Source organism: Hyalella azteca, unplaced genomic scaffold (genome assembly GCF_000764305.2).
Source record: "Hyalella azteca isolate HAZT.00-mixed unplaced genomic scaffold, Hazt_2.0.2 contig7398, whole genome shotgun sequence".
NCBI classification, from domain to species: Eukaryota; Metazoa; Arthropoda; class Malacostraca; order Amphipoda; family Hyalellidae; genus Hyalella; species Hyalella azteca.
The window spans coordinates 109,759-135,396 of NW_025937524.1; the positions used below are offsets into that span (position 1 = coordinate 109,759).

Below are 25,638 nucleotides of genomic sequence, written 5' to 3' on the forward strand. Positions count from 1 at the left end.
GCTCATGGTTGTACGTGGAGATCACACTATCAATATAACTGCTACGCGCAGGAACGTAATATCATCAAAAAATATATTCTTCATGACGCAAAATTTCGGATTGAGATGACAAATTTCTCTTGGATCTCCATCTGTGGATGAAGATTTTGTCCATCTCTTTGTTGACGAGCGGACTAAGAGTCCTTGTTAGCAGCTTCCGGCTCGTCTTTTCGTCCCTTATCCTCTTCGTCCTTCGTGATCCCTACATCTCTTTGTTGACGGGAGGACTAAGAGTCCTTGTTAGCAGCTTCTGGCTCGTCTCCTCGTCCCTTGTCCTCTTTGTCCTTCTTGATCCCTACATCTCTTTGTTGACGGGAGGACTAAGACTCCTTGTTAGCAGCTTCCGGCTCGTCTCCTCGTCCCTTGTCCTCTTCGTCCTTCTTGATCCTTACATCTCTTTGTTGACGGGAGGACTAAGAGTTCTTGTTAGCAGCTTCCGGCTCGTCTCCTCGTCCCTTGTCCTCTTCGTCCTTCTTGATCCCTACATCTCTTTGTTGACGGGAGGACTAAGAGTCCTTGTTAGCATGGCTCGTCTCCTCGTCCCTTGTCCTCTTCGTCCTTCTTGATCCCTAAATCTCTTTGTTGACGGGAGGACTAAGAATCCTTGTTATCAGCTTCCGGCTCGTCTTTTCGTCCCTTGTCCTCTTCGTCTTTCTTGATCCCTACATCTCTTTGTTGACGGGAGGACTAAGAATCCTTGTTATCAGCTTCCGGCTCGTCTTTTCGTCCCTTGTCCTCTTCGTCTTTCTTGATCCCTAAACTTAGCTCGCCGCTGCTGGCCTGAGCGTTCTTGGCAGTGAGGGAATCTTTTTCCTTCTTCTCTCTGTAGCGCTTAACGACGTGGCTCCAGTCCACGCACTCCGACACGCTCTTGATCGCTTCTTCGCCCTCCTCGCCGCCCAGGTCTGACGTGCTTCCTGTTGCCTGGATCAAGTTCTCTGAAGAAATACATCAATTTATTTAAATCATCCATCATCAATTTATTTAAATTGATCTTTTTCTCGGATCAAATTCGCTGAAGGTTTACATATACAAATATATGTATAACAGATAAGCAGATTTACAACAACAGATGTGTTGGATCGAATTCTTTGCAGATATACCAATCGGATCTCAATATATATATTGATTAGATCGCATTCCCAGTGTCATGACCTACCTGTGCTGTGCGGGGCTATGCTGCCGCGGCTCTTGTTGAGGCGCTTGTTGAAGCGCTGCTCGGCCCTCGCCTCGATGGCGTGCGCGCTCTCCATGCGGCCCTCCTTGCGGATGTAGTCCAGCGCCGCCTCCGAGCATAGGTTACCTGCGGCAGTACCGCATCGTTACCCTCCGGTATCGTTACCTTCCTGCATCATTACCTTCCTGCATCGTTACCTTCCTGCATCATTACCTTCCTGCATCGTTACCTTCCTGCATCATTACCTTCCTGCATCATTACCTTCCTGTATCGCCCCATCCTGCATCATTATCATCCTGCATCATTATCATGCTGTATCATTACCATCCTGCATCATTACCTTATTGCATCATAACCATCCTGCATCATTACCTTATTTCATCATAACCATCCTGCATCATTACCATTCTGCATCATTACCCTCCTGCAACATTACCCCTGCATCATCATTACTAATGGAAGCCATTAAATACGAATTAAACTATAGATTTCATTTCAGTTCCCGGCAGTTCAGTTAAAAAATCCATAAAGAGGCACTAAACGAAATTTCTACTCATTTTGCAACTCAGAACCTTCCATAGTTTTATTCTGAATAAAAATGTGCTTGGCTGCGACTCACCTCTATACTTGGCGCACGCAACTGCGCTCACGGTGAGCTTGAGCAGGAGGTTGAGAGGCGAAGGAGTGCCTGAAGTTCTGCTCATGTTACGAATAAGTTTAGCGAGTCCATACTTCCATTCTATGTCGCTCTTAGCGTGTATTCTTTGGTAAGTGTCTGACATCATAGCAATGAGCAGGTTGATCAGTACCACAACTGTCACCATCTGGTACACGCCGAACACCACCTGACAAAATATATGAGTGAGATTTGACTTTCGATTTCATGATATTCATATATACTTTTTAGGTAAATATATATTTGATTGGAAAAGTACATATATAAAATTTATTGCATTTTCATCTACAAATGAGAAAGGAAGAAACATTTTTTAATTTTACAATTCGAGTAGGCGAATTCTTTTAAAGCTGGATAAAGAAAGCTCAAAAATAAGAGTTTAGAATTACTAATTCATTATTTTTCACAGAAATCAATTCATTCAAAGACCACTAAATGAAAGCATCATTTCCTCCCATAATTTTTTTTTGGGGGAATTTAAATTCAGATTGATCTGACATATGCAATTTCCTGTAGCTTAGAATAACTTTAAGATAAAACCAATCAATAGCTAAGAACCTTGCAATTGGAGCGTTGTTTGGTGTGAATGCTACCGGCAATAAAAGCTTAGTGTTTCTTTTCTTGTAAGACTCTAATGTAGGTGATCGCATTCCTCGCAAGTCTCAAATAAGGGTGGTTTGAAAACCCGGGCCTAAGATAAGATTACCTGTAGCTTACTTATCACGGCGTAGGTTGCTTACTTACAGTATCTAGCTTGCACTTCTTCTATCGCATGGCCAATGCTAGTACCTACAACCTTCGCTTTTATCTCTCACGATGTATAAATTAATAATTACTGTACTTAATCAAGTCTCTCCGTTTTCGAAGAGGCTTGTACGAACAGGAGTCACTGCTATTTCTACTCATTGTGTTCAGGTGCGACCAGAGATTCCATCACTCACGCGTGTTCTGATTGCAAGGCACTGCTGTGATTAAGCGTTTAATTCATCAGCCTTTAGCAACGGAGAGTAAGTTTGCCGAACGCACACGTACGGTTTCGTAAGACGTCTAGGGAAGTTCATATTGATTATACGACATTTTCTTCCTTATGTTTTGTTGAGGCTTGAATCCTCGACAGTAGTTTCTGTCCTCTTACCATCGTCTTCGTGGGCTAAACCCTAGACAAACTTGTCAATCCCATTTTGCGCCTTATTTATTTGATGCATTTATCTATTTTACGAGCTGCTGGAGCTGATACGTTATGCTCTCGTGTTATCGTCCACAAAGATAGCAAAGTGTTTCGTAGGAGTTGGTAATCCCTATCAAAACTTGTGGCAGACAATTTAGAGACCACTGATGACAACTTATGGACAATTTAGTGAAGAAACTCATGCGCGGAATTTTCTTTAATGAATCAATTGTTACCTTCATCAAGGTCTTTGCCCAGAAAGGATGGCTGTAGAAGGGTGGCATGTAGTCGGGCTCTACGAGACCGAAGAGCGAGAAAAAGAGCAGCTCGGAAGTGGAGAAGGGGTCTTGAACAGGGGCCTCTGCAGTTAGTAAGTATAATAACAGTGACTTTGAATCGATTTATATAGTCTAGAATACCTAATTGCAAGCTTTAAGCGAATAAATACATTAAAATATATATTAAATATTTTTATACGTTTGTAATATGCAAAAAATGCTAGTACGACGAATGCTATAGGTGCGAAATTGGTAGGTAAGAATGCACACAGTGCAAAATTAATAGGTAAGAGAATCTTACAACAAGAAAGAATCCTACATCTGTAGAATGAATACATTCAGATAGAGATCTTGCCAACTTGCTTGGTCATAAATATGAAATTGGTTCCAAGGAATTTGGTTCTAATGTGAAATATTATTTGCTTCTAGTATGAAATTTGGTTCGTAAGCAGTACTGGCAGCCAATGCTACATTCAAATGCTAACCGCCACTAATTATCAAGTTACTGGCCTGGTGAAAAGGGTTACTCGGTCCTTCCGTGTCCAGTAATGCTTATGCACGATGCCAATAGCAGGGTAAAAAGTGGCGGTATGTTTTTGAAAGTGATACTGGCCGCCATTATTGTTCCCATATACACTGTCTTGGTTTTTTCGACTCACCGAAAGGAGGGTAGCCTGAGCCCACGACGAGCGAGGTGTTACGTCCGGTGTAGATGGGGCGCATTGGGTTGTAGATGGCCGATAAATACATTGTGAATCCAAACATGAAGATGGCTAAGATAACCAGGAAACGACCGAGGTCAACCATGAGCTTACCAATGATTACAGCCCACGGACCAAACAAGTTGTGAAAAGACAGAAAATCCAGCAGCTGGACCGTGGCTAGCAAAAGTCCGCAGCCAATGAGCACATTTCTGTTGCAGAAAACAGGCAAGTGACAGGACTCAGGAGTCTGTCAATAAACATGATAACTAAAATCTATTAATTTATGTGAAATTGTCAGCATATTTATTCGTAAAATGTCTTATGAGTTTTTTGATGGTTATGTCAGAGCATTCACGAAACAATTAATTATTTTTCTTTTCAGAGACGTTTAAAACTTTTGCTTCTAAAATATTTTGTATTAATGCCTCAAATGAAATTTTCAATGATTTTTCTCATGTGCATCGCAAATCATATTGAAATTCTGATTGTGTTACTAAATACCAGACCATTAGCCACCGATCTCTGGTGGCGAACGGTCTAAGTTTTCAAATTCTCTTATTTTCGATACTAATATACCACCAACTATTTGCCAAAAATTATAGAAATTTTACTCAGTTTGTTCCGTTTATTGGAAATTATGTTCCGTTCCAATGCAACGGAGACCTTAAAGATTAAGTTAGATTAAGTATTAATGCTTCAGTAGTTCCTTCGACATCAATACTTAATCTAACTTAATCTTTAAGGCCTCCGTTACATTGGAACGGAACATAATATCCAATAAACGGAACAAACTGAACAAAATTTCTAATACAATCGCTATATGAAAACTCCACGAAAATCATCGCCAAAACAAACAAAATTCTTTACCTGACGTAAAGAATTTCTTGCAGCGGCCCCTGATGGCCGTAGTACAGGAAGCCGAAGACGTGAGTCAGGACGCCCATACCTCCGAACATCAGGACAAACACTTTGATCCAACCAAGTCCTGTTCGGTCACCGGGGCTGGTGAGTTCTGCCACCAGGTTACCGCTCAGCCAGCCTAGCAACATCCACTCGTACCTGCAGAAATACTATTGAATGAATGGTGCCATTCATATGGATGAATGAATGAATACCATTTACTTAGATGAATGAAGGAGACATAGTTTAGCACTTGTTATCCTAGTTTTCGTTATCGCGACCCATTTTGGCACAGAAAACGGCGTATATCAAGGGACACTCTCAGCTTGTGCTGTTGACAAGAAAGTATGTCACTATTTGGACAGAATGACCCATTCATTTTCTGAGCATATCCATTTGATGAAATGCCGTAATCGAAAATGAAAGTGATAATTCTGTGGCTGGTATAAATTGTCTTTCAGTTTATTAATTTAGTTTTTTTGAGGTTGCTTCTGATTTATAGGCATTATTTTTCTACTAATAATGCATTCGACGGAAAACGCAAATTTTTTCCTTTAATCAGGATTATCCAAATTATAATGAATATAGTGATATCATTAGAATCATTGGCTGAATTAGGTCATTAGATTCAATGCCTGTATAATGTCATTAAATTCAATGCCGGGATAATGTCATTTGATTCAATTGTTTGATAATGTCATTAGATTCAATGGATCGATTATGTATGCCATTTAATTCAATAGCTGGATAATTTATTCGGATTCAAAGGCAGCATTTTTTGCAGACGCGAAAACTGGATCGAAGAGCACGCCCAGCACCTACCATCTGGACAAGAGGTCGAGGAGCATGTCCAGCACCTACCATCTGGGCATGAGGTCGAGGAGCATGCCCAGCACCTACCATCTGGGCATGAGGTCGAGGAGCATGTCCAGCACCTACCATCTGGGCATGAGGTAGAGGAACATGCCCAACACCTACCATCTATACATGAGGTCGAGGAGCATGTCCAGCACCTACCATCTGGGCATGAGGTCGGTGAGCTCCCAGATGGGACTCAGGGGGGTGACGGTCATGAGGATCATGAGGAGCAACATGTAGCAATGCGAGACCAGGTAAGACAGGAACTTGGTGAAGGGAATGCGGTAATACTTGTGGCGGAGTGGAAGACTGGAAAAAGAGAATAACATCAACACACGCATTACAGGGGAACAGTATAGTGAAGAAAATGTCATGGCAACTCGTTCTAAAGTGATCCATAATTCATAATGAATTTATTAATACAGTACTGTGCAAATTAGTTCGGAAAGTGGTTGAAATAACACAATTATTTGCCCCATTGAAGTTTATTAAAAAAAACATGCCACTGGTACAAAATATGATATAATTAATAGGAGTAATGACCCCCTTTTGCTTTTACAAGCATTCCAAGGCCATTAACACTAAAACTACCCCCAAACATCTTCTTATGCTGATGTTTGGGAGATGGCATTTTTCAGCAGGATCACGCACCATGCCATACTTCAAGTAAAATGCCCCCATTCTTTGAAGAAAGTGGACTGGAGATTTTAGACTGCGCCTGGAAATTTTCCAGACATCAATGCCATTGAAAACTTATGGGCTATAATCAGACAAAGACTCCTGAAAGAAGACTGTCCGACAATGGCAAAGCTAATTAGTACTGCAATTAGGACCTGGTATCATGATGAGCAAGTGACTAAAATGTGTTCAACTTTGGTCGAATCCATGCCAAATCGTGTTCAAATGCTTGTAAAAGCAAAAGGAGGTCATATCTTCTATTAATTATATCATATTTTGTACCATTGGCATATTTTTTTAATAAAACTTCAATGGGGCAAATAATTGTGTTATTTCAACCACTGTCCGAACTAATTTGCACACTACTGTATGTATTTTCGGTGTGATTGAATTGATTTCTTTTGGATAAATATATACTGATATCGGTTATAGTATAAGTTATGGGATATTTCGCGAATCGGAAAACGCATGAGTGTCTCGTTTTCACAATTTTGAAAAACTTTAAAGTAGGTATTACCTGAAGAAGATCCAGACTGGCGGGACTATGAGGCACATGAGGAAGACGGCCGCCATCTTCCATGCCGGCCACTTGAGGCTGCCCATCCACACGTCATTGAGGTAGCGCTGCACGCTCGGGTGAGCGATCACCTGCGCCACGAGAAAAATATACACAAATTAATACAAACACAACACAAATGAATCCTGTTCTACTGGGCAACTATGGGCGGTTAGTACTAATTAACTTACGCTTAATCGCTTGGAAAGAATATCTGATGAATAAACACAGATGAAATAAGCATATCGTGAGCTAAACGTCTTGAGCCGAGCTACCCAAAATGCTAACTTTAACTCAGCCATCAATAGGTGAGTTTTAGCTGGGAAATTACTGGTCGGCACGCGAGAAATCATCGGTATATAATGCATTATTGCTACAAGAGATTGTAGCAATAAACTGTCATAAGAGAAGTTTCGACACGACGTATCGGGCATCAATTACAAACATGAACAAAGCAGTGTCTCATCAAACTCAATAACAGAACTCAGAAGCTAATGGCAACTCAAAGCACAGCTGACAACTTCTTCCTCTAGTCTAAAGATGGAGTGTGTAATCCTTATGACAATTCTGAGCGGAGCTGACTTTCGGGCGGAGTAAAAATGACAGCTCCATGTTCTTGTACAAAGGCGGAGCTAAGAATGACAATGATAACTACATGTGCTTGTCCAAACATGGAAATTGGAATGTCAATGATAACTCCATGCTCTTGTCCAAACATGGAGCTGGGACTGGCAATGACAGCTCCATGCTCCAGTCCAAACATGGAGCTGGGACTGGCAATGACAACTCCATGCTCTTGTCCAAAGATGGAGCTGGGACTGACAATGACAACTCCATGCTCTTGTCCAAAGATGGAGCTGGGACTGACAATGACAACTCCATGCTCTTGTCCAAAGATGGAGCTGGGACTGGCAATGACAACTCCATGCTCTTGTCGAAAGATGGAGCTAGGAATGGCAATGACAACTCCATGCTCTGGTGCAAAAAGGAAGCTAGGAAGGGCAATGACAAATCCATGATCTTGTCTAAAGATGGAGCTAGGATTGGCAACGACAAATCCGTGTTCTTGTCCATAAATGGAGCTAGGAATAGCAATGGAATGGCAATGACCACTCCATGCTCTTTTCCCAAGATGGAGCTAGGAATGGCAATAACAACTCTATGTTCTTGTCCAAAGATGGAGCGATAGGAGGAATGGCGATAACAACTCAATACCCTTGTGCGATAACAACTCAATAGCGATAACAACTCAAAGGAATGGCGATAACAACTCAATACTCTTGTCCAAAGATGAAGCATGGAATAGCAATGACAACTCAATGCTCCTGTCCAAAGATGGAGCTATGAATGGCGATGACAACTCCATGCCCTGGTCCAAAGATAGAATGATGCATGACGGGGAAATCAAAGCAGAGTGACGCGGCTGACCATTTTCTGCTCGTGTTCGATGAGGGAATCAAGGAGCGCAATACCGCGGCCGTCGAGGGCGCGCAGCAGCACGCCGGGGCTGAACGAGGCTGACGCGATCGCCACCAACTCCGTGGCCAGCTCCTCGGCGAACACCGACGCCTCGATCAGGTCCTTCTGGCTCTCCTTCTCCTGAAATTAAAAAATATATATAACTCAGTACTCACTGCAGTGAGTGGCAGAGAGCGCATTATCTCGTCGACGAAAACGTGAGGTCACGAACAGACGGACGGACGGACATGACGAGCCCAATAGTGTATTTTTTCCATAAATGAGAAAATGCGCTAAAAACATACATGGCTCTAAAAAACAATCATGGCTCTCCAAGCACAAACACGGCTCTTTTTCTGGTGATATCACAGGAACAAACACAGCTCTTCTTTTCCTGAGATCACAACATGCATGCTCGACATGGAGCATCTGGGTCGTCAATGCATTAAAAATAATAATTGGCCTTAATCACAAGATAACGTATCTTGCAAGAGATTAAAATTTGAAGCCAACAATTTTTATGATATGCTATGCTAAGCCTAATATTGTTTTTTATTATTTCAAATTCTTTATGATGTTTGTTGTAAACTCAACGCATATTTTGTTGTGCCGCCATATAACATGCTGATCGGGATGAGCATTTGTACTCACTTTCTGTCGTCTATAAATAAGTTAGACGGAGACCGAAAATGGAAGACTGAGAACAATTTGTGTAAAGGTTGAAGGACAGTTCAGTGATGAGTAACTCATGAATTAATAGGTCAAGGAAAGGTAGAACAAAGGTAGAAAGTTACATTAGTTATTTTAAATGAAAGCCCAAGGCACAAGATGAGAAATGTTGTCATCATGCAGTAATTTTCAAATTTTGAATTGTTCAAATTTCAATAGTTTGAAGACAGTTCCGAAAATTTATTTCTATCGTTTTATTGCAGATGCCATTTTATTATTATTTTTTTTGTCGGAAAAGTTTGTTTTATTGCCTTTTTTGGCCGGATAAGTTAGTTTTATTGCCTTTTTTGTCGGAGAAGTGAGTTTCAAACATTATTTAAAGCACTAGAATAAACTCACGGTTTCTGAGAGGTGCAGCAGCGTATGTGAGAGCTTATGAGCGATGTCAGGAGGGGCGGGAGAGAGCAGCACGTACTCCTGGAGGGGCTGGTGCGCGTACTTGCGGGACATCACCGTCAGGTCGTGCACATACTGCAGTAATTTATTTAATTTATATTAAGTTAATGCACATCACTGTTAACAATAATTGATATTAAGTTAATGCACATCACTATTACCGTTCATTGATATTAAGTCTGCACACAACTGTAATCATGCAAGCAGAGACTGAGATGACGGGAAGTTATAAGTTGTATATATATATTTATTAAATTACATTGATTTACTTTATATATAAGTTACAGACGGATTGTCGAGTAATGATGGAATTTCTTTATTATCATAGCTCTCATTAAATGATTCTTAAAGTCACTTGAGTCTGGACATTCACATTAAGCAAACTAACTTGAGTTGAAAATCATTTGCCTGTAAAATAAATTAAGATATGTGACGCAAATCCAAATTTGTTAGTGGAACTGTACCAATTCATTCACGCTGTAAACAAACCTTTTTATCTCCGAGTAGCTCGTAGGAATCGTGCTCCTTCTGTATGAGGTAAGAGAAAACTTCGACATGATCGTAAGCCGCAGCGTAGCAGATGGGAATTTTCCCCTCGTTTGTCTTGTCGGTGGTTTTGGCTCCTGCTTCTGTGAGTAGCCGCACTACCTTGATGTGACCCATCTTGGCTGAGTAATGCAGCGGCGTCCAGCCCTCCTGTCGTGAAATATTGTTACAAAATATTATATATATACAACCGATATATATATTTATATAAACAATTTATTATTTTTAGCGCATTTTCTCATTTATGAAAAAAATGCACTATTGTGCTCGTCGTGTCCGTCTGTCTGTCCGTCTGTCCGTAACTTCACGTTTTCGTCGACGAGAAAATGCGCTCTCAGACTCTAACACTCACTGCAATGAGTACTGAGTTATATTTTTTATTAAATCTTTAGATAATTCAGACTGACTTTCTATTATCTAAAATTTATCGGAAATTTACAATTCTTAACCTCATGAAAAAGAATCCCTCAAGTTCACAGCGTCGCTCAAAGTGACATGTATACGTAATTGATATTCACGGACCCGATCTTTGGCTCCGAGGTCCACTCCTTGCCCCATGAGCAGCGCCACCATATCGTAGTGACCGTGAGTGGCCGCTATGTGTAACCCGGTGCGACCTTTTTTGTCGGCAATGTGAACCTGCGGGAAGAATGCTGATGTTGATGAATAATATGTTGATATCAAGTTATAAGGAACATAGAAGTTCAATAATTAAATAATTGATGCTTACATGCAACAATGTAAATGATGCATCCAAGAAAAGTGTCATTGTATCTATCGAAGGAGAACGATATTTTTCAATTGTTGTAGAAGGTAAAGTGTTAGCCATAAATTCCAAATTGAAAATAAAAAGTGAACAAATTTTCATTCTTGAAATTCTCTTGCAACTTTATAAATTAAATTTTATGAGCTAAAGATTAACGTACAGACTTACATTCAATACAGTCAATCCAGTTAACAATCAATATAAATATTTAATAATAATCAATATCAACTAATTGATGATAATTGACCTCCCTTTGTTCATGTACGGTTCATTTCACACCTGCTTGGCTGACTTTGACAGGAGGAGCCCCACGACGTTCGTGTGGCCGTTGATGCACGCCATGTGTAGGGGGATGTAGTGCTGTAATATTGACATTATCAAATCTCAAAGTACTCAAAGTATTACAACGCTATCACGGTAATGATTCAATCGTAATGAGTTAGGCAAAGAAAAAACAGAACAGTTGTCAAACACAACAGTTCGAATTTACACAAACGAACTATTTTCCAAACATCTGACTAGCATACATGAAGTGCAATAATATTGAGATTATTAAATCTCGAAGTATTACATGACTATCACGGTAAAATTGCAATCATAATGAGATAGGCAAAGTATAACAATAACAGTTGTTAAGCAAAAATGTTCGAATGTACAGAAACGATTTATTTTCCAAACGTCCGAGTAACATACATGAAGTGCAATAATATTTAGATTATTAAATCTCAAAGTATTACATGACTATCACGGTAAAGTTGCAATCATAATGAGTTAGGCAAAGCATAACAGTTGTTAAGCAAAGCAGTTCGAATTAAAAAAAATCATCCAAACGTCCGAGTAACATACGTGAATTTTAGACTTGACGTCAGCGACGACGCCCGGTGAGTTGAAGAGGACGCGGATGACGTTCTCGTTGCCCTGGTGGGCGGCAAGGTGCAGGGGCGTGAGGTCAGACTCTGCCCCGAGCTCGGGGATGAACGGCTTGCCGCCCTTCGCCGCGGGAGGCATCGACTTTATTGTCGCCGGCATGTGGCTGATGAGCTCACGCAAAATTTCTGCCCAAGTTCAATAGGTATAAAAATTTCTGCCGAAATTCAAACCGTGCCAACATTTTTTCAACTGATGCGACTGTACTTAAATACGAGTAGAATTAACTTTGAAATTTATTTGGGCTTACAAACGAGTAGAAAAATTATTGAAATTATCTAGAGGGTATTCCAAGAGAAAACGGCCACCATTCTCTCACTCACCCGTCTGGCCGTAGTGAGCCGCGATGTGTAGAGCCGTCATGCCGAGTTTCCTGCTGAAGATGCCGAGGTCTTGGTGCGTGTAGCCCAGCGAGTTAATCACTTCGAGGTGGCCGTATCGTGCCGCTAAATGCACCGCCGTTAAACCTTCCTGCAGCACAAAACATTAATCATACCAAACAATTGATGCGAAGAAACAATTATTGTGCACTGAATTAAAGAAGTGATATAGTTAAGTCGGGATCTTTTGAGAATTAGCAAGAAGGTACCAATATTGAATGTTTACCCCGTCTTCCAAGGTAGCCGACGCTCCGTTCGTGACGAGAAACTCGACGAGCTCCGCATTTCCACCTTCTGCCGCGAGGTGCAGCGGTGTACTGTAGCTGCGGTTGCGCCCTCCCGTCACCATGCTGGGGTTGTGCTTCATCAGCTCTCGCACCACGTCAACAGACCCGCGCAAGGCAGCGATGTGTGCGCATGTGTTGCCGTCCTGAGTGGCAACAGATTCAAGAAATTGTGTTATTGGAGATTGTGGATTGAAGGGTCCTATAAAATAATATTCAATTCAATGACAAGTTTGGAGTAAAGATGTATAGATTTTGTATAGCGGTTTGAAAGCAGCCCCGCCTCTTGGCATGGGGGGGAGGGGCAAAGAAATTGAGCGACTGGTCCGTGATCTCGGAGTGTTGATGTGGCAATAGTTGCAAAAGGCAGACAACAGAGAAGCGGCGCTAATTTTTACACTTCTCAGAGCCTCGTGTTCTCCATTGTGGAGTACTGCTGTCAGCTTTGGGCGTCTCTCAAATCGGGCGTGGTGCGGCAATTGGAGGCCGTTCAACGAACCTTCACGTCCAGGATCAGCAGGATAAGAGACCTGCGCTACTGGGCTAAGTTGAACTGTACTCACTGGAGCGAAGAAGGGAGAGTTATATCGTACTGTCCACTTAAAGGATGATAAACGAACTGGCCCACAACTTTGAAAGGGAGACCTTCAGAATAGTGACGTATCACGAAAGGAGCTGAGACTGTGCATAATACACCCACTTGACAACCGAGCTGCGGTAGTAAAACCGTATTTCAAACTCTTCGACAGAATATCTTCCCGTTCAGTGGCTGTTCAATGCCTTGCCGAAGTAGTTTAGAGAAGGGAAGTTCACCCTTGAGACATTCGAGAGACGACTGAATGCGTTTTTGAGAACTATCTTGGATCTTCCGTCTATGCCTCGCTAGCAACAGTATTTTTCAGCAGCTGGCTCAAATTAGGGCTAAAGCGCGGTGGTCACGTTCAACGTTACTTCCGGGCCTCGGTAGCGTGCGTCCTGTCTATCGACGGTTTGGAGACGGAAGACGACGAAGGCGGCGCATTAGCGTGGCCTTGGACCAGGATGTCCTGAATTTAACATAGGGGCATAAGGATACTGATTTAATTTGACCATAGGCTGGGAAAGTCAATACGACCGTACGTGATTCCCAGACGGTCTTTGCCTTGAGCTTACAATTACGAATGTTCTAATCGAAGACTAACGTAGTACACAAAGGCTTTGTTTACGAGCTGAAGAAGTCCTCACAGTCTGAAGCAAATTTTCAAGTTTTAATTAATGTCTGTATAAGTATTTTGGTAATATATTCGGAATTTCAGCAAATTCCACATGAACTTGACCCATTGTCAAGAGTTACCATTGAAACAGCAATTATTACATCCTTCAAAAATTTGACCGTGCAAACGACCAAAACTTAAAAATTAAATTAAATTCCTCAAGTAATTGAACATGAGCCACAATAATTTTATTAATGATGAGCTTAAGGTTCAACTCGAGAGTAACTACGAGATTTGATCAAATCTATACGAATAACTCAGAGGAGCTCAATCAGGGCAAGAATGCCAGTTGAATAAGGAAATTATTCAGGAAACGAACTCATGCTCCGTGGGAATTCGTCCTACGTGCGGGTTAAGAGAACGGCCGTTATCAATCGCAGCGATAATCTTGATGGTCAAAGAGCTCCATCAAGTGCCTCCTTGAAGCTGATAAATAGCGAGCCGGCAAATTCGCTGACAGTCGCAGTAGGCAACTCGGTAATGTGTACGAGTTACTTAACGCTCCGCTATTGAAGAAAATTGTTTACAGCTGTTAGCCCTAAAATCTATTTTTGAAAATCAGAATTCAAAATTTCATTTTCCTCGATATTGTTTAAAGCTTTCAATGTATGCGGTGGCGGTGCCCTATTAATATACTGTAACTATTGAACTACACTTTATACATTTGATAACGTTTTCTGGTACAGGTATACTATTTAGAGTTTTCGTAACAACTTAAGTGAAGTAAAAACTTCGGTGCAGCCTGAAGGCAACGAAGTACTGATGAAACATGAAATTAAAAGTGACGATTGTTGCGGCGATTCTATGGGCATGCATGCTACAGGGTGAAGGCTTCAAAATATTGATCGCGGCACCGGTAACAACGATCTACGTCAAGGATTCACTATGTGCCATAGCAAGAGCCCTCATCAACAACGGCCATCAGGTGTCGATGATCACTCCTCTTGTTCCTAATTTTGCTCACAAAAATCTCAAAGTCATAAAAATTGTGCCCAAACTTAAATTCCTTCAAAATGTTAATTTATTTACTTTAAATTCATCGATCCTGGAAGAACATACAACAAAAGTGCTCGCGGCGACCGCAGAAGCCATGTGGGAAGGACTACCAATGCGAAGAGAGATGGGAACTTTCGCCAGTTTTGACGCAGTAGTGATCCCTAAATTTCTCAATGAGCTCATATACCCATTCTTGGACGACTTCGACGGAGTTTTCTTAACATTTACGACCCTAGGGGCCGAACACTACGCGGTGTCCCACATGCATGGACTGGAAGTAGGATATTGGTTCGTCAAATCACTACTTGATGGTCCCTACGTTGGTTCTCACTCGTTAACCGAAAAATTCATACTGAGTATTCTGGAATTGAGTGACCATAACTTCAATCACTCCAAAGTTCATCCTTCTGCATCGGATGCTATTAAGAAGTATGACTCACGTTCTATTGACTTTGAAGAGTAAGTATGGTACGGGGTACTGATATACGCATGTAAATGAAATAGGTATCATTGTTAAATCCCGTCACTGAATACGGAATTGCTAAGAAGCTCATTAAATTTTTCATTACATGTTCTTTAAATAATTTTATAACATGAAACCGCAGAACTAAAGAATTACAAGTCCTGTTTAGGTATGAAGAGAAAAGCCGCCTTCGCCTGCTAGATGGTCACTGGCTGCTGGACGGTCCCTTGGCGCATACACCAGCAACAGTGGAGGTTGCTTCGCTTACGGCCAGAGATGGCCAGCCGCTGCCAGACGTATGTGCTTATTCATTATAATGTCATATTATGCGATACTATGATAATACTTAGTTTAAAGCGTATTTGCATAGGATATTAAATAAATGAAGATCCTATATAGCTATGGCCCAGTGGTTAAAGTTCAGAGTACCAAGATTGGCGCAGAGAGGCGCGGGTTCGATCCCAGCTCTGTGCGCCGGTTTCTAGTCAGAATCGGCGAGGAGGCCGGGCGGTTAAGCACAGCAGAATTGTAGAAGTGAGTTGCGAGTTCGAGACCGCAACAAGCTGTGAATGTTCTGCGATGTTGAGAATCGGCGACAGGCCTACGGCCTAATAACGCTGAAGCCGCTATTATTATTATTATTATTATTCTTTATTATTATATCATTGTTCTGCTTAAATCGCAACTTTGATGATGACATGAGGAATTTATTAGTCGTTTTCTCAGTTTATAAGTAGTTGATAAAAGAAGATCTTTTTCTTCTTCATGATAGAGTGGATACTCTATAATTGAAGAACAACTTCACTACTCTAAGAAAATTGCAATTTATTTTGTAATGGGCATTCGAAATGAGATTAATTTACATTACACTAATGGAAATACGGAGGTGAAAATTACCTATTTCCATTATTTTCTTAATGATTCCACAGAGCCTCGAAAAGTTCTGGAGGTCGAACTCATCGCAGGGAATAATATACGTCAGTTTCGGTTCTTACCTGAAAAGTTCATTCATACCAACGCACCTAAAGGTAGGTCAGCTTAATTAATATAGCTGATACAGAAACTAGTTTTTACTCGCCAAAAATCGAAAACGATATATTTAGAGTTTTTTTTAGAGTGAGATTCTTCAGTAAAAATATTTCAAAATATATTATGAATGGAATCAACGGGAATAAAGACCTGCATGGCCCTGCTATTTTTAACCGAGATCCTCTGTAGAAGGGTACATAAATTACGTGCCTTCATCTATGGAAGGTACGAGCTTTATAAATTGTTAATTTCACATTGTATTTTCCTTCGGCACTGTAAGGTTTGTTCGGTTCGTGGGATCTGAGTACGCGAGTTTTCTTGATCTTCTAATTAAAATCGTTTTCTATTGAAAATAGTATTGCACATGAGTAAACGATTTCAATACTTTAATTCCAACACGAACAAATAAGATCTAAACCCGTTTTAAATATTAAGAACATGATTTCTAATTAAAAGACGTACAAATTGTTCACTTCAACCAGGTAATTTGAAAGCCAGCATCGAACTGCAATAATATACGTGGATTAAAATCGACTGTAACTTAGTTGTGTACGACACACAAGCACCACAAGAGAACGATTTAGCCAAAATATTCACACTTAATGACTATTAAATTCAACAGGCATCAACTCAATTTTTGATGTGTCTCAAACAGATCAATCAAAAATGACGCAAAAATTGCGATTTTTCTCGTATTAACTACTTATTAATAATTCAATGAGTCTCATTAATAATCTTTTAATAAATTTAATAATTTGTCAATTTTAATTTGTCAATTTGTCATAATAATTTAATAATTTGTCAGCACACTCTACTGCAAGCGTTCAGCAGCCTGCCCCATCGAGTGGTGTGGCAATACGACGGAGTTGATCTCGACTTACCGGCCAACATCTTCCGTCAAAAGATCCTGCCGCAACAAGATCTTCTAGGTCACAAGATCTATAATTCCCAGTGACTATTTCTAAATTATACACAATAATTTTGAAAGTGATATTTAAAAATAGAATGACATTGTTTCTGGCTTCCAAACAAGAATCGAACAAATAAGCTCAACCCTTTCACATTAGAAGCAAACTTAGATGAAATTATTGTACTAATACATTTCCAGTGTGTTATAGCAGTTGAAGATCAATAGAGAGGTAAATCAAATGATCACAAACGATCATCTTCTGAAAGGTAATATCAATAAAATGCAGGGGACAACCGGACGCTGCTATTCATCTCGTACTGCAGCGCGTCTGCGATGCGTGAGGCGGCCTATCACGGCGTGCCGGTGCTGGCTCTGCCCATTGCACTCGACCAGCACAAGAACGCCAAGAAACTTGAGGCCCTTGGGGTGGCAAAAATTCTCGACTGGCGAACGGTTACTGCGGACCAGATTGTCGGAGCCGCTACTGAACTCACTACTGATAAAATGTGAGTATTTAATTCATATGGATTGTTAAAATTTATTTGTAAACAACAAAAGAATACCTTAAGTTTTGTTGTGCAAGTCAATTTTGTTGGAGATGTTTAGTATATTATAATGAATACAATTTAATTTATGACTAAAAATGCCAGTGGAAAACGTACGGGATTCGAATTGGAAAAGAGATTAGGTCATCAAAATGTGTGTACGTAAGGGACCTGCTGAGAACCTTTCACATACAAGCTGCTGTTTTTTGGCTACTTTCCCGATGAAATACATGCATAAAATTAGGGGTAGTTGACCAAAGTTATGTGGATCTTATGCCGAAGCTGAGCGATGTGTATAAAAAATTAAAAAATCATCGAATAAAAAAATTCCTTTCCTCAAAGGTTCGCTGAAAAGATGCGCGAAATTTCTCGCGTATTGCGTGACGAGAAGGAGCGACCAGGTGACGTAGCAGCCGGGTGGGTGGAGCACGCCATACTTCACAGGGAGGCACCCCGCCTCCAGCTGCCCTATGGGCCCGAGCAGTTATGGGTCCTGGGGGACCGAGACCTGAGGATGCTGTGGGCAGCTACTGCTGGGGGACTCGGCTTTTTACTGGGAGTGATTTTGACAATGATTTATGTATCTGTCTGCCGCTGCATCAGAAGATTGAGGCATAAGGAAAAATCAGAGTAGTCGTGTGTAACATTTGGAGTATTTTTGTTTTGTAATTATTTGCAAGCTTCCAACTTCGACAATGCAGCATCGTTTCGTGTACTTACAGTGCTTGAACAATCGAGAAAATGAATGCTTAATTATACATTAACCCACTGGAGTTAAATTGTTTTTACTAATTTCTAGAAGGACTTCTAAATTTGTATGATAAGCCCCAGAATGTGAATTAATAAGCCAATAAAATCTGTCTTTCCCAACTTGTTCGACGCATGCCAATTAACCTTTGTTTCCCATGTTCATTTTTTCATAACATAACAAAGCATATTGATGTCAGCGCTGAAGGCTAGGCCTGATGTGGCCTGTCGCCGATTCTTGTACTTTTCGTGACTTGTTCACAAGAAATCAAAAAATATGTCCTTTGACCGGAACTTTTCTAAATTGACAATAGTTTGAAATAGCTACTAGACTTCCACAAGATTTGACATGGTGCTAGGCATTTTAAGTGTGAACAATTATTTTTCCATAGCTTTTTCTCCATAATTTTTAAAACTTATTCTCCTTCAGGCAACACTTCTCATTGCTTGCTATCGAATACTATTCCATCGTTGGAAATATAATTAAACGATGAAGCAATAACACATTTTTTCGTTGTGTTGGTTTTTAATACTAGCTTTGTGATGGAACTCAATTTCTAACAGACTTTCGTTCATCTTTCTTTATGGAATGTTTCACCATAAACTCGAATATATCACTATTACCTTTTTGCCCTCGACAAATGAAAAAAATTTAGATTTCACATAATACGAAATCCTTGATCAGATTCTCCCGAATTTGTTAAGCCGCCTGTCCTTGTCAGCTATGGATACGAGCTCTATTTTAATCAGCCTAACCTTATCAGCTGGGGAGAAGAGTTCAGTTTTAAGCCGCCTAACCTTGTCAGCTGTGGAGACGAGATCTGTTTTAAGCAGCCTGACCTAGTCAGCTGTGGAGACGAACTAAGGCTTAAGCCGCCTGACCTTGTCAGCTGTGGAGACGAGCTCCGGCGACAGCTTCAGAAAATGTTTGACCACGTCGGAATGGTTGCGCATGGCTGCGAGATGGACGGCCTTCTTGCCCTCCTCGGTGGTGGCGTTTGTGTCGGCGCCGAGCTGCAGGAGCGTCTCGATCACCTCGAGCTGGCCGTGCTCTGCAGCCAAGTGCAGCGGGGTTTGTTTCGTCTGAGAAGTGGAAGGATATTATTATTTTTCCTGAAAATAAACTCGTTTCCATGACATGCATGAATTTGCATTAGTAAATTTGATAAAATTTTATAATTACACACGGTTGAATAATTTCAGAAGTCACAAGAAATATAAAGGCATGAATGGTCAATTGGCAAAAATGATTTTTAAGTTGAAGATAAGGTTGATTTGTACTCAGGTGAAGTAAGGGAATTTACTTTTCAACTAATAAAAGCAACATCCTTGACATTACTACTTGTAAAAAATGAAATCATCTATAACTGAATAGCCGAAAGACCAGAGTCTTTTATCATCAGTCTTTTCTTGACGATGAATCGTTGAACTGGAATGAAACTATCCTACCATCATCATCGTATTTCTGCTTCACTCTTCAAAATCGCGATGGATCTTATATTTTTGGGCGCTGTGCTCAATGATGAGATCTTACATTTGATAAAGGATCTTTCTGAGCGCTGTGCTCGATGATGAGATCTTACATTTGACAAGGGATCTTTCTGAGCGCTGTGCTCTATGATGAGATCCTTGACAAGGAAGGTGTAGCCGCCGACCGCTGCGAGGTGTAGAGCAGTCAAGCCTGCCACGCTACGGGCGTTCACGAAGGCCTTGTGAGCCAGCAGAGCGTCGCTTACCTGTACAGCGGCAATCACTCATGAATTACTCACAATCACTCATGAATTACTCGCAATCACTCGTGAATTACACAATCACTCATGAATTACTCGCAATCACTCATGAATTACTCACAATCAGTCATGAATTATTCACAATTACTCATGACTTACTCACAATTAATCATGAATTACTCACAATTACTCATGAATTACTCACAATCACTCATGAATTACTTACAATCTCTCAAAAATTAATTACAATCACTCATGAATTACTCACGATCACTCATGAATTACTCGCAATCACTCATGAATTACTCACAATCACTCACGAATTACTCACAATCACTCATGAATTACTCACAATCACACATGAATTACTCACAATCACTCATGAATTACTCACAATCACTCATGAGTTACTCACAATCACTCATGAATTACTCACAATCACTCATGAATTACTCACAGTCATTCATGAATAACTCACAATCACTCATGATTTACTCACAGTCACTCATGAATTACTCACAGTCCCTCATGAATTGTCTGTTAGCCCTTATCGAGTCGTCAGCTAAATACTTGAACTTTTGCTTGACCAGCATCGTAAATTTTAATTAAACTTAGGGAACTTTCTACTTTGATTGGCGGGTATTTAAGAATCTCTAATTCTACATTAACTATAAAACTCAACCTGTAAATGCCAGAGTGTTCTTGCTAAGTTTTGGTGCAATTTATATGCGAAAAAGTGGCGACCTATATAACTTGTATCTTTCGCGGTCTTCAATAACTTCTAGTACGACCGCGTTAAACCTACCGTCTAAAACTTGCATATTGCAATTGCCGCGGCATTTCTAAAAGACCAGTACGTGCACTTATTTTGATTTATTAAGGTGAGCTGTGATAAGGGATTAACGCTATATTGATACTCTGAATTATTCGCCATCCTCAAAACTTCAAGTTACGGCCTCCATAAAGCAGACCGGGACGCTATTTTTTCTAAATTTGGATAACCTCGATTGAAAGAACAACTTCCTGTACAGCAGAAGATATCTGATTAAATCAGTTAAACTCCTTTCATTGTTGTCACTTGTTTCAAACCCTTGTTGAATTATTGCGATAGACTTCTAGAAGAGGATTTCCTCAAGCGTAGGGAGAAAATACCCTACACTGTCTCAAAGAAAACTAAATCAATAACCAATACCCTCAGTTTTTAGCAGGAAGCCCTCGTTTTGATTGGCTACCCTCGCTGACCGGCTCAAAGCCCTCGTGATGCCTGACTACCCTCACTGACCGGCTCAAAGCCCTCGTGTTACCTGGCTACCCTCACTGACCGGCTCAAAGCCCACGTGATGCCTGACTACCCTCACTGACCGCCTCAAAGCCCTCGTGTTGCCTGGCTACCCTCACTGACCGGCTCAAAGCCCTCGTGTTGCCTGGCTACCCTCACTGACCGGCTCAAAGCCCTCGTGTTGACTGGCTACCCTCACTGACCGGCTCGAAGCCCTCGTGTTGCCTGGCTACCCTCACTGACCGGCTCAAAGCCCTTAGCAGCGGCTAGGTGCAGCGCAGCGTTGCCGTCATGGTCGAACACGTCGACCCTGGCGTGGTTCTCCAGCAGGAGGTTGACGATGTTGAGGTGACCGCAGTCTGCCGCAGACAGCAGCGGCGACCAGCCTTTACGCGACGGCGCGTTCACGTAACTTTGAACCTTCAAACAGTCATTCGAGAGAATTAATTAAAAAACATGAATTACAGGAATGGTAGAATGAAAATAATTTTCTGAGGCCGCATGAATATTGTTAATATTCTATGTCTAAAATTCAATAAACTGTATAAAAAATAGTTTTAAATGTGAGCTCACTGAATTCCTCCTCATGAAAATCAAGAGGATGAGAACATTTGCATGAAATCCTGCATGTATTCCGATCTCAAGTCCAATTGATGTCGTGTTGCCTGGCTATTTACGAACAATTCAGGAAAATATTACTAAAGTCATCATTAGTGTAAAAACGCTTTCCGTTTTTGAGTTTGGGTTGCCGTAAGTCCGCGTTCAGGTTTTAGGATAACCACGGTTTCAACAACAAATTTCCTTTTATATTATGCATCATTAGCATCATCAACATTATTATGCATCATTAGCATCATCAACATTATTATACATCATTAGCATCGTCAATATTATTATGCATCATTAGCATCAATAATATTACAACCCACATTACCTTTGAAGGAGGCACGTGTGCTAGCATCTCTCTTAGCACAGCTTCGTTGCCGGAGACGCAGACATAGTGGAATGGTGTCTCCTTCGTCTGCAGCCCAGAATTACGAAATATTATGAAGAAATGTTTTATGAATAACCAATATTGAACATTAACAGCTTAACTTGGCATTGCCACTGATGCATTTGGTTTAACAAGTGCAAAATCAAATTTAAATGTGATCAAATGCTATCCTCTCCTTCGTCAAATCCTTTTAAATTTTCCCACATAGAAAAAAATTTAAGGTTTAGGTTATATCTCGACACGATATTAAATATCGAGTATCAGTATATTTGCGGTGCCAGGCTCCGAACACACCACCACAAACGCTCATACTTTGACATTTATACAAAGGAGTTACTGCCAAATGTCGCGTCCAGTACGCGTGCGACATACGCTTTTAGTTTGTAGCCATACACTGTTAGCGTAGCTGTATTCGGGGTCGCAGCCTCCTGCCATTCATTACAGTTTTGATGTTCCTAGGAGTTGAGCTTACGCTGAATTAATCTTTAGGTAAATTTGCTAGAATTGTCATATTGTCTTGTTGATATTATAGTAGTTAGTTTATAGTTCTCCAGTGTAAAGTAAAATCGTTTTCTTTCGTTTGGCAAAGTAAACTTAAATTCCCGTTGACAATTTTGAATTTAAAGACTATAGGGCACATACCATCCACAAAAGTTCCTAGTGATCTGTATCTGTTGCCACGTTCATATTTACTTTAGCCAGGAGTTGTGCGATACTAAGATATTGGTTTATTAATACCCATGTATATATGTACTTGGTAAAAATATTCAGTTTTGTATTTTCATTTGTTTTGATGTGCGGTATTTGTCCCGCAGTTTTACAAGAAGAAAAGGAAACCCGGAATGACTAAACTTCTTTCCTTATCATTGTTCCTGCCTGGCTCGATGAGGTGGCCGTTTGTAATTTAGCCAGGACACCAAATATTTATACAAGTTATCTCAATGATTATACAAATTATAACATATACTAAAAGATTGTATTGAAATCTATTAATAATTTTACGCGATTAAATCCCCTCCTCCCATCAGCGCAATCTCCCGTACGGTAGCAAGATTTCCCCTCATCTCCCTCATCTCCCCTCATCTCCCGTAAGGTAGCAAGATTTCCCCTCATCTCCCTTATCTCCCCTCATCTCCCGTAAGGTAGCAAGATTTCCCCTCATCTCCCCTCATCTCCCGTAAGGTAGTAAAATCTCCCCTCATCTCCCCTCATCTCCCATCGTCTCACTCATTTCCCGTAAGGTAGCAAGAGCTCAACCCGTTAACAGGTCCTCATGCGCACCTCATGCGTCTGGGCGCCGATGTTCTTGCCGTTGCTGAGGAGCAGCGCTGCCATCTCCTTAGACTGGTCGGTCTTGGCAGCGCTGCTGGGGACAATACGCGCCGTGTAGTGCAGCGGCGTCTCGCCCTTCAGGTTCTGGGGTGCAGAGTACGGTTTCATTATAACTTTGTTATAAAGTATATATCAGTACTACGGTATGTATTAGAATGATTTTTTAAACCGTCAAAACTCAATATGGACAGGAACGAGGTGATTATCTCCCGCTGTAGTCGGGTAAATGTGCTACCTTAATAATTTTAGGGTCTCTGCCTGCGGGCACTGCGATATGCGGATGATATGAAATCTACCAGAACTATTTCATATGGCCAGTATATATAATTGAATATTGGAGTAAATAATGAGAGATGACTTAATCCACATGGAACGACAAAATTCAATAATCCCACAACAGATTAAATTTAAAGAGCGTTGAAACTATAACAAAAAGTTTGGAATAAAACTAACGATTGATGCGCTGCTATTGACCACTATAGGTTTGGTTTTCCAGTTTTACTCTCCAGCCGCGTTTGGAAATGTGCTTCGACTTGAAATCTGGGGAGCACAGACCAAATATGGCTAACATTCAGCCGGCTACATCGCAAAGCTAGTCTCCGTTAGAAAATTATTAAATAACTGGTTATAATAGCGAGAAAATCTACTCACGGCCGTGTCGACGACGCTGGTCACGGCATCACGTCCGCTCTTGCGGATGGTGTACTCCAGGAGGCTCTTCGCCACGTCCACACGACACGTCTCGCAGGCCAGGTGCAGGGCCGTCTCACCGTTCTGATCAGCAATAATTAAACTTCAATTATTCAAAATTACGCTTTTTCATACAAAATTCTTAGTTATTCTCTAAATGGTAAAACTAGTAAATCATAGCATTATTGCGAACCTTTGGAAGCTCTCCGTGCATGTAGATGCTGGTGTTGTTGTTTTTTGTATTTGGATGCACGATTTTTTTCATAAATTCTAAATTCTAAGAGTCCCCTCAATTCGGTATAATTGAAACTTTTTTCGACATAACAGGACGAGAAAAGAGTTACTTTTAGCTAAATCGATCCGCAATAACTTATTCATGAGATCAGCTTAGGGACTGGAAAGATTACCTCGCGAGTGATATAGTGACTGGCGCTATTTGATTGTATATATAAATGAATTTAAAAATGTAAATCTCACCACTGACCGCAAATCGGACCACAGGGTGGCACCGCATACAATGACTGACGCTAATATATTGTTTATATAACACAACATTAGCAATGCAAGTTACGCCAGTGACCGCAGACCGGACTACAGGGTGGCACCACATACTTGGTATCTTGGTACCAGGTACCAAGTAAAATGACTGACGCTAATAGATTGATTATAGCATACAATGACTGACGCTAATAGATTGATTATATAACACGAAATTAACAATGCAAGTTACGCCACTGACCTCAGATCGGACTACAGGATCAGCGCCGTACTCTATAAGTAGCTTCATGACTCTGCTGTTGCCGTGATACGCTGCCAACATCAACGGCGTCTGGCCATCAAACTTCTGCAGGTTGGGGTCAGCGCCGGACTTGAGGAGCATTTCGGCGCACTTCTCGCCATCCTTCACTCGAGCTGCCAAGTGCAATGCTGACTCTTTGCCTGGTCCACCTAAAGAGGAAAATATTTAGCATGCTTTATAAAATTTTAGTGTCATAGGGTACGCACACAGTGAAAGCAGGTTTGCCCGCGCGGGCAACCTGCTCCAACCTTCCACAAGAATGAACATAGGGTAATAATGTAAGTGTTCACAGTGAAAACCTGTACGAATAGGCTTCTGTATTCTATGGTTTCAGGCGCCAGCCTGAGCAGG

The 25,638-nt window shown here is 41.0% G+C and overlaps 2 protein-coding genes across 2 annotated transcripts in view; one reads left to right on the forward strand and one right to left on the reverse strand.

Moving 5' to 3' along the window:
- Positions 1–343: 343 nt before the first annotated feature.
- LOC108673131 (serine/threonine-protein phosphatase 6 regulatory ankyrin repeat subunit C) overlaps positions 344–25,638 on the reverse strand; it is a 42,792-nt gene continuing 17,497 nt past the window's right edge. Inside the window, exons 10-33 of the mRNA XM_047881230.1 lie at positions 25,228–25,436; positions 24,450–24,572; positions 23,748–23,882; positions 22,407–22,493; positions 21,716–21,892; positions 20,047–20,199; positions 19,346–19,546; positions 12,463–12,666; positions 12,180–12,327; positions 11,776–11,984; positions 11,209–11,289; positions 10,686–10,802; positions 10,107–10,313; positions 9,547–9,692; positions 9,177–9,189; positions 8,463–8,633; positions 6,996–7,126; positions 5,960–6,109; positions 4,910–5,101; positions 3,998–4,251; positions 3,297–3,421; positions 1,836–2,061; positions 1,199–1,342; positions 344–977 (exon numbers count right to left, since the gene is read on the reverse strand). Of these exons, the coding sequence (XP_047737186.1) occupies positions 727–977; positions 1,199–1,342; positions 1,836–2,061; positions 3,297–3,421; positions 3,998–4,251; positions 4,910–5,101; positions 5,960–6,109; positions 6,996–7,126; positions 8,463–8,633; positions 9,177–9,189; positions 9,547–9,692; positions 10,107–10,313; positions 10,686–10,802; positions 11,209–11,289; positions 11,776–11,984; positions 12,180–12,327; positions 12,463–12,666; positions 19,346–19,546; positions 20,047–20,199; positions 21,716–21,892; positions 22,407–22,493; positions 23,748–23,882; positions 24,450–24,572; positions 25,228–25,436 (3,854 nt within the window). The 3' untranslated portion in view covers positions 344–726. The remainder of the gene's footprint in view (positions 978–1,198; positions 1,343–1,835; positions 2,062–3,296; positions 3,422–3,997; positions 4,252–4,909; positions 5,102–5,959; positions 6,110–6,995; positions 7,127–8,462; positions 8,634–9,176; positions 9,190–9,546; positions 9,693–10,106; positions 10,314–10,685; positions 10,803–11,208; positions 11,290–11,775; positions 11,985–12,179; positions 12,328–12,462; positions 12,667–19,345; positions 19,547–20,046; positions 20,200–21,715; positions 21,893–22,406; positions 22,494–23,747; positions 23,883–24,449; positions 24,573–25,227; positions 25,437–25,638) is intronic.
- Positions 14,511–18,554, forward strand: LOC108673143 (UDP-glucuronosyltransferase 2B16). Its single transcript, XM_018160927.2, has 6 exons — positions 14,511–15,228; positions 15,402–15,528; positions 16,162–16,260; positions 17,067–17,190; positions 17,458–17,677; positions 18,059–18,554. The coding sequence occupies exons 1-6, from the start codon at positions 14,543–14,545 to the stop codon at positions 18,348–18,350; spliced, it is 1,548 nt and encodes a 515-aa protein (XP_018016416.1). The 5' UTR covers positions 14,511–14,542; the 3' UTR covers positions 18,351–18,554.

Excerpts from the sequence above, each read along its gene's own strand:
- LOC108673143 (XM_018160927.2), top strand. The coding sequence starts at position 14,543 with ATGAAATTAAAAGTGACGATTGTTGCGGCGATTCTATGGGCATGCATG. Across the intron at positions 15,529-16,161 it reads ATGGCCAGCCGCTGCCAGAC|AGCCTCGAAAAGTTCTGGAG; the intron begins GTATGTGCTTAT and ends ATGATTCCACAG. Across the intron at positions 17,191-17,457 it reads GCCGCAACAAGATCTTCTAG|GGGACAACCGGACGCTGCTA; the intron begins GTCACAAGATCT and ends AATAAAATGCAG.